We start from the raw sequence: 14,091 nt of genomic DNA, 5'->3' as shown, positions 1-14,091 counted from the left end.
CTGATCTACAAGCTCAACGCCTCACATTGCGAGGCGTTGTGAGCTTTTAGATCTGCTATCTATATTTCACAATATTTATCAGTGGAAGCGAGTCAAACTAAATGTAATTCCTACAATTCCAAGTACTTGTCAGGGTGGGGGGTCCCCAGGTCAAATATGATTAATAGCAGTCTGCTATTTTTGCTATTTTTGAATTGGAATCCAGATTTTTTTTTTGCTATCCTGAAAAGTTACATTTTAATTTAATTTCAAATGCATTTAGTTATACTTATGTTAACTTTATGAACTTAAATACAAATACATTGGACCAAAAAAAGACAATAGAATTTTAATACTAGTCATTAAGATACTAATATAGACTTAAGTAATTAAAGCGGGTCATGTTTGGAATTATAACAGCTGAAATCAATAATATATCAGTGTTCCGACATTAACCTGCGGGCCGCATTAAGTGAAGGTGGGGGCCGCATGTGGCCCCCAGGCCGCCAGTTGCCCATGTATGCATTAGAGGTTTCATGGAACAAATGTATACTAAGCCCCTTATAGAGGGTTTGGTTCATGGAAAAACCTTGACTCCTGACTGTGGGCCCCCATGTCACTTCCATTAGTTATTGCCACTTCGTGGCTTTGTGACAGCCCTGTCCACAGTGACTTATGGGCGCTAAAGAACAATCAGCGTAAAATACCAATATTACAGTGTACCTTCCTAGAGTGTTCATGTACAACAGAGAAGGTAATTTTCACACTGATTTTTCCAGATGCCTTTCAAAACAAATGGGTTTCATTCCCTTGTAGTGTCAAAAGTTATGAAAATGTGTGCATATTCCTGGATATATTATACTGTGCTCAATATCCCATTCATTGTCAATGGGTCAAATAAACTGTAAAAACGTTTACACTTTCACAGTTAAATGAACACTCTGGACGTGCAATCAGTCACAAAAAGCTACTCAATCAGCCACTGCAGTCACTCACAAAAGAAGAAGGGAAAACCTTGGGGTATATGTATTTTGTAGAATAACCTGACAATAAACCTGGAACAGGTCGATGACTTCAAGTTCCTCGGAATAGACATTTCGAGGGTCCTCAAGTGATCCACACATACCACATACTGTAGGTGGTGAAAAAGGCCCAACAACGGCTCTACTGCCTCCGGCATCAAATGTACTTAAAAGTACCAAAAGTAAAAGTACTAAAACGTTTGAAAATAGCAGATCTACAAGCTCACAACGCGTGAGCTTGTAGATCGGCTATTTTCAAATAGCCTAGGTATAAAATAGGGCTAAAGTGGTTAATGTATGTTTTATAATGTAATACTTTATATCTGCAAAGTAACTAGTAACTAAAGTTTTCAAATAATTGTAGTGGAGTAAAAGTACAATATTTGCCTCTGTATTGCAGTTTTTCTCCTTTAAGTACAGTACTTAATGTACTTGTAAATGTACAGTAAATGTACTTAGTTACTTTACACCACTGACCACAGTTGAGCGCAAAGCACTACAGAGAGTGATGCGAACGGCGCAGCGCATCGTGGGTGGTGAGCTTCCCCCTCTCCAGGATATACAAAAGAGACAATGTGTGGCTAAGGCCGGAAGCATCATCAGGGACATTTACCACCCCAGCCATGGCCTGTTCAAGGAACATCGGGAGCAGCACCACCTGACTCTTGAACAGTTTTCACCCAGCAGCAATTAGACTGCTGAATAAGAGCTAAGCCTGTGGCCACTGCGCACTGAACTGAACTGTGTTTTGTAATGCACAGACCGATCTGATCTACGTTTTAATAGGACTCTCCTTTACAGATACATTCATGCCGCTTACATTATTATGCACATTAGCCACTTTTTCTTAAATGCACTTTACTGTATTTCTATTCTCTATCTTTTAACTGCATTAATGGTCCTGAACAATTAAGAATTTCACCCATATTACTTGTAATTTGATGTGACAATAAAGTTTGATTCTGATTCTGATAAACAGACAAAGGATCAGACAGAGAGACACATGAGTTGCAGAAGAGAATGCTCTGATGGGATTCCAGGAAAGGGTACATTCTAGAGATAAGGTTCTCACTCACTACACCATCTCTGGACACAATCTCGGAATCAGAATTCTCAACTTAATTGTCACATCACAGTTTTACAGGTGTAAAGAAGTGGGTGAAATGTGTTCTTGTGCAAGCTCCCATTATTTTCAGAAAAGAAAGCAGTCAATGGTGTTGCCGAGCTGTAGTCCACGAACAACATACTGTGCTTATAGGTACTTGTCCTTCAGTTTCTTGTCACCGGTTTCTTGTCTCAGTGTTTTGTTTGGGTTTGTCAGTACGTCTTTTGCACTTCAATACTGATAGGCACCTTGTAATTACAATTATCTGCAGGTGCTTATTCCCTCTGCTGCTATGTTTACTGTGTTTATACGAGTATAAGAGTACTGTGAGTGTCAGCTATACCTACTGTAGGCTGTAGACTCGGGGGAGTTCTGTGGCAATGGAGTCAGCACAACGTAGAACATCCATCCCTCTCACTTAAGAGAAAATTGGAGATGCCTTGCAGAAGGGAATACGATTGTGTCTGCCATGACTAACAGTGCCTATTCACTGGAAATCTCACATTTAATCACATGTTGAAAATCACATGAAAAACTGCAACATGCTTGGCTCTCGATTGATATGTTGGACTTGATGTTATATGATAAGAGATTGTGTGTCACAGAGACTGCATATTTTGAACATTCTGTTCAAGTTGTTTTAACCTATTAAGACCGGGAACGCATCTGTGACATTTTTAGATTTCTTTGGCTATTCAAAGAAATAGCAGATATACAAGTAGATCTGCTATTTTTCAAAAAATCTTGAAAATGTGTGCAATTCTTTGAATATATATATTTTTTTTTTAATGCGAACATTTGTAACTCAAATCTTTGCTTCTGGGGGCGGTCCCTGGAACAAAATATTTCGAGATGGGGGAGCCAAATACATATATGTATTCGATGTGCTGTCGAGGGTACCACCACAAATCCGTCCCCAGAAGTCACCTGTTTGCCGTCTTGGGAGTGAGAATACATTGTCTTATAATCCACCTTTCATAGCATTTCCCAGTATTATCTTATTCTGTGGGTCGCAAAAAACTGCACCAGGCGCTCAGAGAACCCAAAAGACAGAAACACAATCAATTGTTCCCCATTTCTAATTATTCATGTTTTGACACATTAACACTGAAACATAGGGGCCAGATTCACTAAGCTGTTTTTGCCCATGTTTTGTACGTATCGATATTGACGCGGTGTCTGATTGATTTATCTTTTTTTGTCCGTGAATTTTGATGCAGGTCCGCTCAAACTCACATCTGCTCGGAGGCAGACTTACATGGACCAAAGCTTGCGTATGTCATTAGAATGCCTTATTCTTCATGCAAAATCAATTACAATAGTGCCAAACCTCAAATAAAATATGTATGTATGTACCCAAAATGTGTCAACACATATAAAAAAGAAAGAAAGAAAGGATTGTATGCAAATTATAGACACGATGCAAAATTGCTAATTCAACCAATTTATTTTTCTTTTCAGTCGATGCATTTAGAGCTGAATTATTAGGCGTGTTTGCCGTTTTTGCAAGTGTGGCCACAGTTTCGCCTATTGGACTTTTATGCCAACCAATGTCTCCAATGTTGCGCTATTAATTTATAATATTGCCCAAATCACATGAACGCAGTCTTACCTTGATGAGGATACAGTATGGATGAAATCTAGCTGTGTCCATTACTCCATTTCCAATTCCGATGTAGGAGTCGGACAGTGGAGGGTTCGTCCAAAGACAGATTCCCCTCAGTAATCAATAAAGCTCTGATAAAGAAATATCGGATATTGGCGGATTCCAGAATCATCTTTTTACCTCGGCTAAGGTGAGTGAGCGATTGTTCAGTAGAAAGAGCTTATATAATATCCATTTCAAGTTTTATTAGCCTTTGATGGTTCAAGTTCAACTTTGTTCAACTTTGTAAACTTTGTAAACTAACTTCTTATTTTCATTACACGTGAGAGTTAGCTATTTACTTTATTAACATTCGCTTGCGCTGATCTAGAAGTTGTTAAGTGGGTGCGTCCCACCGCGTTGTATGCTTGTAGATTTGTCCATTTTGAGGAGTGGTGACATCCGTTTGCCTTTTATGGTCTTAAATGGGGCGTGGAGCAATGCAAATGATTCTCCATGTGAACACGCCTCTGACTGTCAGACAAAAATGAGGGACACTTGCGATACACACAGGGATTTACACACACGTTCGTGAATCGCACGTCAGTTTGTGCATAGAGAAAATACACCGTCCTTTAGTCACTTTACTTACACGTTATTTACGATCGGCTTAGTGAATCGGGCCCTGTCTCCCCATTATAATGTAAAAAAATTAAATACACTCACATAGTTTGCACCAAACTAAACATCAACATTGGCTCAGGAGATCAAGCGGTCGCTCTGGGAACCATCTGTCTATCGTTTGATTCCCAGCTCTTCCTAGCATTATGTCCTTGAGCAAGGCACTGAAATCCTAACTGTTCACAAGGAGCAGGTCAGTGCCTTGCATGGATGCCTCTGGTGTGTGTGTGTGTGTGTGTGTGTGTGTGTGTGTGCGTGTGCGTGTGCGTGTGTGTAAAATAAAGATCATTGGCCAAGGGAGTTATTAGGCTTCTGGGCTTCAGGCAGTGCTACTCTGCTACAGTCTTGTTTTGCACGCACGCACGCACGCACGCACGCACGCACGCACGCACGCACGCACGCACGCACACACACACACACGCACACACACACACACACACACACACACACACACACACACACACACACACACACACACACACACACACACACACACACACACACACACACACACACACACCTACCTACATCTACTCTCTCACATGCACACACAAAGATAACCGCGGTGTGTACTCTATTGGTTTGATTACCACAGATGACTGGGGTCATGTGGTTTATTGACATTTAACACCACTACCCTAACCAAATTTACAATGTAGCTAGAGGCCCATATCCTACATGGTAAAATCCCAGTGTTGATTTTACTCCAACAAGTGTACAAATGAAACCAAACAGACTACCTGTGACACCATGGGTTCACATCCGACTATCAACCTGTATTAGGTTGAGAGTCACACACAATCAAAGAATTGATTTCAAAATACTACTGTTGGTCTATAAAGCTTTGAATGATTTAGGGCCAAAAGCATTTCTGATCATGTGCAATACCATGAACCATCCAGATCTCTCATGTCATCTGGGAAAGGTCTGCTTCCTGTACCAAAACGTGGGGAAGCAGCATTTAGTTTTTATACAGCACATATCTGGAACAAACCCCCAGAAAATTGCAGGTCCCATTTCACAAGTTTTGATAAAATGTATAAAGATCCATTGAAAATACCAGATCTACAAGCTCACAACGCATCGCTTTGGGACGTGTTTTGAGCTTGTAGATCGGCTATTTTCAAATTGCCAAAGTATATATATAGGTCTGAAGTGGTAATAATCATAATAATCAAAATCTAAAAATAACTAGTAACTAACGTTTTCAAATAATTATAGTGTAGTAAAAGTACAATATTTGCCTTTGAGATGTAGTGGAGTATAGAAGTAAAAATACTGAAAATTTGAAATACTCCAGTAAAATAATAATACCTCAAAAGTACTGTACTTACAGTACTTGAGTACATGTACTTAGTTACTTTACATCACTGTGGATAACATGTCCAGAGCGCTTCTTACGAGCAGAGCGCACAGCATTTTCTTAATAAGCGCTCTGTAATGACGCTGACGACAAACCTACCATAATGTCATCTCCCTCTCTCTACCCTGTCAGGCTCTCCATTCATTTAATTCATTTATAGGGAAAGAGCGTGTGTCCATGTGTCTATTAATTGGAATGAAGAAACAAAAGAAAGAAAACAATGATTTTAACCACTTAAACCCCATATGGGTAACCAGTCCTTCAGGGCTCAATACTAGTGTATTTTCTGTTTTCTGTTATTGTGTGGAAAGCTTTCACTGAAAATAGCAAATCGATCGGCTATTTTCAGCGAAAACTTTCCCCACAACACCGATGCTGGGGTTTAAGTGGTTAAAGAAGTCCATGTGCAAGAATGTGCAAGAAGAACGTGGCCTGCCTTATACTGAGTTCTCTAAGCTTGAGAGTTTTTGTGATTTAGTGTGAGTGTAAATTTGGCCACAGAGGGATGCCAACTGAAAACTGCTTTTTCCATGTAGTGTTAACCACTTAAACCCCATATGGTTGAGCGGAGTCCCTCAGGGCTATATACTAGTGTATTTTCTGTTTTCTGTTACTGTGGGGAAAGCTTTCGCTGACATGTTGCGCATTGTGAGCTTGTCGATCTGCTATTTTAAGCGAAAGCTTTCCCCACAATACGGATGCTGGGGTTTAAGTGGTTAAATACTGGTCAAGTGATAAATGAATGAATTAATGAATGAATTAATTAATGAACAAATACATAACATTGTAGCCTCAATCCTGGCAGAGGGATACTGCTGGAGGAAAATCTAATTTTGGAGGGATTTTGCTTTACCGTGCTTAGAGTATATGGGTGAATGTGGCTTTTTAGGAATTCAAATTGAGTCTGTTCAAACTGGAATCGATATCTAATGAACTACAGACCCTGGTGAATATCTTTCTAAGAGAATCAATGTTCTACAATTGATTCTCCTCATTATATCTATGCCATCTTAAAGAAGTGACTGCTATTCTCACAAAATGCACAACACTAAACATAAAATACTAATTATTTATTTTTTAATGCAGCAGCTGTGGGGACACGGTGTACTGATGCTTTTCATTCTGTGTAATCAGGCACTAATCAGTGACACCAGGTGAATGTAATTAATGAGCTGGTAGAAAAGAAAACTAGCAGCAGCACTCTGGTTGTCCAGGAACAGAGGTTATTCTCACCTACATTGTTATGGGTGTTCTGTTAATAAAGCATATTGATTGACACAATTCTATGTTGACAATTAATGATTATGAGTAATCATAGACTGGGGGACCCTCCATGATGAATGCACTGAGATGTTGAATGATTTGATCAGCCCCCCCCTGCCCGGCAGACAGACAGACAGACATTGCATACAACATTTTGAACTCAAAGCCTTTCACTAGACTGGGATGAGACTGATATGGGTGGCTTGACTCTTCTAGCCTGGCATACAGTATAGTCTCTCTGAGCAACTATTCAAATTCTGGCGTGTAAGGAGTTAACATGTGGGGTCAGTCTTGATTGCTAAATAGTTGCAATTAGTGATCTATAGAGTAGAGTGGTGTGTAGCCCTTCATGCTGCCTGATCCTGCTGCTTTAGCCCAATGCATTCCCTTATCTTAAAATCTCTACCACAGAAGTGAAATTACGGCAATCATTTTGGGGCACACATGCACAGATACACTGTACACGCAGGCACAAGCGTACATACACGCACGCACGCACACATCTTGGAAGCAGAGGTAGCAATAAAAATAGAAGGGGCACTATTACAACACGCACAAGCCCACAAACACTTGAACACAGAATGAAAGAAACACTCATGCACACCCCTCATCCTCCACAACATGCTAGACTAGAGCGGTCCTACCTCCAGACTTGGCCCAACTGCAGGATGTGCAGCGCGGTCTGAAACACCCACATGCACACGATACAGCACCTCCGGGGGCTACCGAGTGTACCGACCGTCCCCGGCACCGCAGGCCGGGCTGAAGACGCACAGACCGGGGTAACGCTCCCCGCCGCCGCCGATCCACCGCCGCCGCGCCGCTGTTCGCTGTCCTTGGTGCTGAAGCTGCAGTCGCCTGCCGCCGCCGCGCCCGTTCCGCAGCCTCCGTCTCCGCGGCTGAAATCCGAGTAGTCGTAGACGAACCACCTGAAACTCAACACCTGCACGACCGCGGAGGGCACGGCGACGAAGACGAGCGTCAAGCCGAACCACCAATAGTCTCCTCTTAGGTAGTAGTCGGCGGCCAGCCACAGGTCGGTGGCGCCGTCGGAGAAGAAGACGAGCAGCGCGCAGAGCACCCAGCAGCAGTCCAGCAGGGTGTAGGGTCTCCCCGCGGTGCTGCAGCAGCGGCGGGGCTGGGCGGCGGAGCTGGGGTTCCCTGCCCCGGAGAGGCTCCTTCTGGAGAGGCTCCTTCTGCTGGGCGGGTTGTCATCATCCACAGACACCGCGGCTCCGTCCGATTTAGCGGCCATGTTGGTTAGTGTAGGGAGAGGAAAAAAGGGAGAAAGAGAAAGAGGTGGGGAAAGGGGAGAGAGGGGTTGTGTGTGTGTGTGTGTGTGTGTGTGAGAGAGAGAGAGAGAGAGAGAGAGAGAGAGAGAGAGAGAGAGAGAGAGAGAGAGAGAGAGAGAGAGAGAGAGAGAGAGAGAGAGAGAGAGAGAGAGAGAGAGAGAGAGAGAGAGAGAGAGAGAGAGAGAGAGAGAGAGAGAGAGGAGGGGGCTCCGGTGTGTGTGTGTGTGTGTGTGTGTGTGTGTGTGTGTGTGTGTGTGTGTGTGTGTGTGTGTGTGTAGGAGCGTATGGAGCGTGATAGGAACGGAGCGAGAGAGGGGGGGAGAGAGAGAGAGAGGGAGAGAGAGACATTACATCATAACTAGCCTCATCATCTGCCAATTAATTCGAGCCATCCTTATGAATCGCGGTTTGAAGCTGAGCCATTGTCTACCTGGGATTTCGAAGGACAGTGTGTTTGAAGCCTGAGACAACACAGCGGTGCCTGTATTTTAAAGGCTTTTGTTCCATTACAATTCTTCTGTCTCTGTGCTTCTATGTGCACGCATGAAACTAACCGCGTCAACATCGATTACACTACTGTGGATTTCGCTGAACTCGTTTAAAATGCTTCCTCTTGCTGAATAGCCTAACCTATACGCTATGTCGTAGCCTTCTGTTCATTTTGAGAATCAGGTTTATTTTGCATGCAGATACACCACACACCGGCACCACAAAAATGACCCAAAACAAGTTACAAAATAACAAAACATTTTTTTGTTGGGCCACTTGTCGAAAGGGCCTCCATGGAACACAGTGATTGGGCCTAATGGGAAACTTTGTCAGGCAGTGCAGATGCAGATCAGTGGCTTCCAAAGCTGGTCCTGCAGCTCCACTGTTTTTTTTAGCCATGTGGTTGCATTATGAAACAAGTCCCTACTTTTACTTAGATGCTTTGAGACAGGGAGGTGAATGGAATGAAACCCACACCCAGTGTGAAGTGAGCGGTGTGGTGTGGTCATCACAGTGATGGAAGCTCACTTCAAAAAAAAAAAGTTTTTTTTTAAGTGCATAGTCCTTTTTATTGGTTATTAATTTCATCATGTGTCTCGCTAGCCAATCACAGTGCTGAATAGAGTCAGCCAATAGAGTCAGCTAGGGGTGTACTAATGTAGAGGGGTGTGCTATTATGAGCCAATCACAGTACAGCGAAGGGTGTACTAATGAGGTGTCCCAACCCCACTTATAGGAGCGGCTACACCGCTCAAAAAACAGGACTACCAGTGATGTAGATGTATTTCACTGAGCATGGATTAAAGCATTCAGTGTGTAACATTCATGGGTTTGGAAACAATGTGTCATGAATAAAGTAGGCTATAGTTCATCTAGAAGGTCTCCACCAGGTCAGGTAGGTTATTGCGGCGTCCTGGTAGGCTATTCGATTTTTAAGTCTGACGTAATTTTGTAGTCTGACGTCACGTCCGGGTCCAAAAGGGACCAGCGCCGTCCACTCTTCATTGTAAACAAACATGTCAGAACCCGTAACTCTTTTTACAATAACCTCCTTTGAACCATTGAGGGTTAATAAGGGTCTTGATGCTAACATCATAGACAGTAAAAAGTAGGCTAATACATATATTTATATGTATTTATTATTATAATTAACATTATACATTATATTTATTTTTTATATTTATTTATATATATACATTTATATATAAAATAACGATTTTCTCTTCTCTTTGTTGTTGCCAGGAAAGCGGTAGAATGACACTTTAGTCGTTATTTTAGTCTCAGATCTGTTAAAACAGCGAGGGACACAGCACTGCGCATATTGGGACCTGAATTCTGGCGGGGCGCAACATCACGGCTTAACAACCGATTAATAGGCAATGTGAAAAAGGTGCCATTTCTTCCTCGGCTGTTCACGGCAATCGGACGTTGCGTTCATGATTTGAGGCATTTTGTGAGTTTTGCAAAAATCGGCCTGCTGGTGGCTAAAAGGCCAATGTGAAATGCGTGGCATTTCTTCCTCGACCTAGTTGGAATTTTGCACGCAATCGCACACTGCTTTCATGATTTGAGGCATTTTGTTCAAAACACACCGATCCTGCAAGCCATCCAGTTACGATGGAATATGAAAAAACAGACAGATCTGTACCAATTTGCGTGATGTTTGGACAAAATCTGAAGGAGTAATATCAAAAAATGTGTTTTACAAACGTCGGCCTCCTGGTGGCATTGATGTGAGGCGGATGTGAAAAATGCAGGGCAGAGGTTTTTGCTTGGCCTCTAGGGAGTGTGTGTGCAAAGTTTCGCTGCAATCGGGCCAACGGTGCTGGAGACTAGCTGCTCGCAGACACACACACGCACGCACGCACGCACGCACGCACGCACGCACGCACGCACGCACGCACGCACGCACACGCACACGCACACGCACACACACACACACACACACACACACACACACACACACACACACACACACACACAAAGGGACGGACGGACAGACAGACAGGGTGCAAAACATAGTCTCAGCCACGCCTTCCTTCATACTGGCGGAGACAATAACACATATCCCATTAGGGAAATGGTTTAAGATTGGGTGTGCAATAAAGCACAATGACAGAAAGGTCAAGGGGTAAAACAATCAAATCTGGTCAGATATCCAAACGTTATCCTGAAAAAGCAACTTGCCAGCTGAAATGAAAGAAAATACATTATTCTAACTGCATGGTAAAGAGCAACTTTATTTGAAAATAATCTGCAACAGATTTTCTTCAGATTTGTTTAAACATGCACACCTGTTCAGTCCTTTTTAAGCACTAGTCCCCCATTGTGTACCTCCCTCCCCCACTGTGTGCCACACTCAAAATCACAGCAGGTGAGCCTCATCACCCTTGAGGAACTTGGTGTTTGAGGACAGAATATACAATATGAAAAATACACAAAACAATTTAAAACCATTAAAAAAACAGTTTGTACCTAAATAATGGCCAATCTAGGTCTGTGGGTTTTCACCTGACATTTCCATTAGACCTTCCAGATTCGTCAGTGAAACACACCTACATTTCTCTTGTAAATGGACCGAACACTTCCCAGAGTCACCAGCTTCAATACAGTTATTATTATTATTTGTATGCTGGGATATATGCAAAGCATGTGTGCTATTTCATTTTGTGTTCACTGTTACACATACCTACTGTACGAGCTGCCCAGTACAAACACCTACTGTTGGCTACTGTGAGCTGCCCAGTACAATCTATTGTCTGATTATTTTGACCCGTTTTCCACCAAAAGAACTTTGGTTCTAGAACTGCTTCCGTTCTAGATTCTTGGAACCGTGGTGCTTTCACGGAACCGGCCGCGAACCGGCTTGGGTTTCCACCAGTTTTAAGCAGAACCATTGTAATTGGGGGCAGGAGTCCCCAGTTGCCCCAGGTTCAATTCCAGGCCTGACCTGAAATGTGTCGAATATGACCGGTCGAAGTGTCCATTTCACGGGGGAAATCGGCAGTTTCCCTTTTGTTTTCTTTCTTAAATGACAATTTTTCGCTTGCTTTTGCCATTGTTTATATCGCATCTGCATCTTCCAACCTGTACAATAGTGACACACCCACTTTGGTTCCCAGTTCAGTGCAAGAAAGTATTTTTTCATTCCAGTTCCGAGCCCACTTTTAGGGTTCTGAACCATTTCATTTTCAGTGGAAACACTCTGAACTGGTTCAAAATTAGGCGGGAAAAAATAATGGAACTGGTTCAACTCCGGTGGAAAAGGGGCCTTTGTGGGGTCCAGGGACCCTCAGGGTTCCTTGAGGGGGTTCCATAAGGACCCTTACATGTCTGTAAGGGTAAGGTAACTCTGAGTCTATACCAAAGGAAACAAATACCAAATGGACACCTTACAGGTCCATTTGGTTCCATCTGTATACTCTCAGAGTTATGGGAGTCCTTGAAATTAAAACGTTTGAGAACCAATGGTCTACGTGACCACCAAGCGTCTCCATTGGAGAGCAGTTTGGAGAGCTTGGCTCAAGGACACCTCAATAGTAATGCTGTTGAGGTGAGCTTGTAGATCTGACATTTTCACTGAAATGTTTACCCCATAGGGATGCTAGGTTTCTTGTGGTTAAGCTACCGCTGCACTCCAGCTGTGTGACCAAGCTTTAACAAACATATTTATTTTGATATAACAAGGTAGCCTTGCATAAAACGGACAAGATGTAGAGCTACTGGTGTGTTTACTACAGTGGACATACTAATTGAAAAGAGACCATAAACTCAGAGTAGAATAGGCTATAAAACTGGTTGGAGAATTATGGCTCTTCACTTCATTGCCCTCAATGAACTAATCAGTGGTTGTTTTTCCACTGTGAGGGCAGGCCCAGCTCTGAAGAACCAACTCAAAATAACTGTTAAACAACATCACAGAGAGCCATTTCTCTACCCAAAACAACCTTTAATGATCTAAATAACAATTGCTTTGAAACAAGATGCAAGAATTACATTAAGCTAATGCTTTTATCCAGAGCAACTTGGATAACATTATTGAGTTGCCCTGGCTGGCTTGATTTTGGCCTTATAGTAAACCAGATTAACGAGTTAGCCCCTGGTTAGAGTGGTTTGACTCTGAAATGTAAACAAGTAGGACAATTATCCCTTTGACTAGCACTGTTTGGCCTGCTAATGGAAACAAGCTCAATTAGTAAACCTTGGTCACTGAGACAGTTGTCAGTTCAACCTCTTGGCAATCACAACCGCAATCTCCCCACCTTCCACTGGAATCAGAGAACACATCTATTCAAGAAACAAAACAATCTCTTTTACCTGCATGAGTGAGTGACACTCCCCCTTGATTGTTGAAAAGCAACTCAAATCACAGTAATCCTCTGTTCCTATAATTAGTTTCCCTTTCAATACCCTCATTATGGCAGTGGTTCTCAAACTGTAGATTGCCAAATTATTTCCCCAAATTATTTAATGCTTAATGCGCAACATGTTGCTTAATGTGCAACATTGTTTTCTCACTCAACAGTAAACAAACCAACATACAGTGAATACAGGGTATTTGCACATTTCTAAAGTGACAATTTAAGGACCTTTAAGACCTTTCTAATATCTCTATAATTAAAAATACAAAAATAAGATAATTACTGCCTCAAAAGTAATCAACAAACTGTACTTTAAAAAATGGTCAAACATTGGCCAAATTGTCAAACATTACCTAAGAAAGAGGCAAAAATTGTGAAAATCGGCTACTTTCACAATATTTATCTGTATATATTTATCTGAGTCAAACAAAATGTAATGGCTCAACTCCTACAATTCCAAGTACTTACCAGGGTTGGGGGTCCCCAGTTCAAATATGGTTATTTTGTGGGGTCACGGCCTGAAAAGTTTGAGAAACATTGCATTATCTTAAGAAAAGACAGAAATAGAACAAAAACACCTGTTTCTTAATTCTACCACATTCAGGCAAGTGTGGACAATAACGTTTGTGTTCTATTCTCATCTATTCTATTCTGACATCGTCTCCTATCATCTACAAGCAATTTCCTGACAAACGAGGATCATTAAGAGCTGGAGACCTCAGGGAGCTAATTAACAGACGATGAGAGCAGAGCTGCTGGAACTGTGGCACTCTCCAGGCAAACATAACTGTTCTGCATCGCACCACTGCAGCATATGTGTGTGTGTGTGTGTGTGTGTGTGTGTGTGTGTGTGTGTGTGTGTGTGTGTGTGTGTGTGTGTGTGTGTGTGTGTGTGTGTGTGTGTGTGTGTGTGTGTGTGTGTGTGTGTGCGTGTGTGTGTGTGTGTATATA

The 14,091-nt window shown here is 42.3% G+C and overlaps 1 protein-coding gene across 1 annotated transcript in view; it reads right to left on the bottom strand.

Moving 5' to 3' along the window:
• The window catches only part of xkr7b (XK, Kell blood group complex subunit-related family, member 7b), a gene marked incomplete at its 3' end in the record, with an annotated part of 59,044 nt that extends 50,776 nt beyond the window's left edge, over positions 1-8,268 (bottom strand). The window contains exon 1 of the mRNA XM_084069353.1: positions 7,643-8,268. Within this exon, the coding sequence (XP_083925479.1) occupies positions 7,643-8,253 (611 nt within the window). The 5' untranslated portion in view covers positions 8,254-8,268. The remainder of the gene's footprint in view (positions 1-7,642) is intronic.
• Positions 8,269-14,091: the final 5,823 nt, after the last annotated feature.

This window comes from Gymnoscopelus microlampas, assembly GCF_963454915.1.
Source record: "Gymnoscopelus microlampas genome assembly, chromosome: 10".
Lineage (NCBI taxonomy): Eukaryota > Metazoa > Chordata > Actinopteri > Myctophiformes > Myctophidae > Gymnoscopelus > Gymnoscopelus microlampas.
This window is presented reverse-complemented; position numbering and strand designations above follow the sequence as displayed.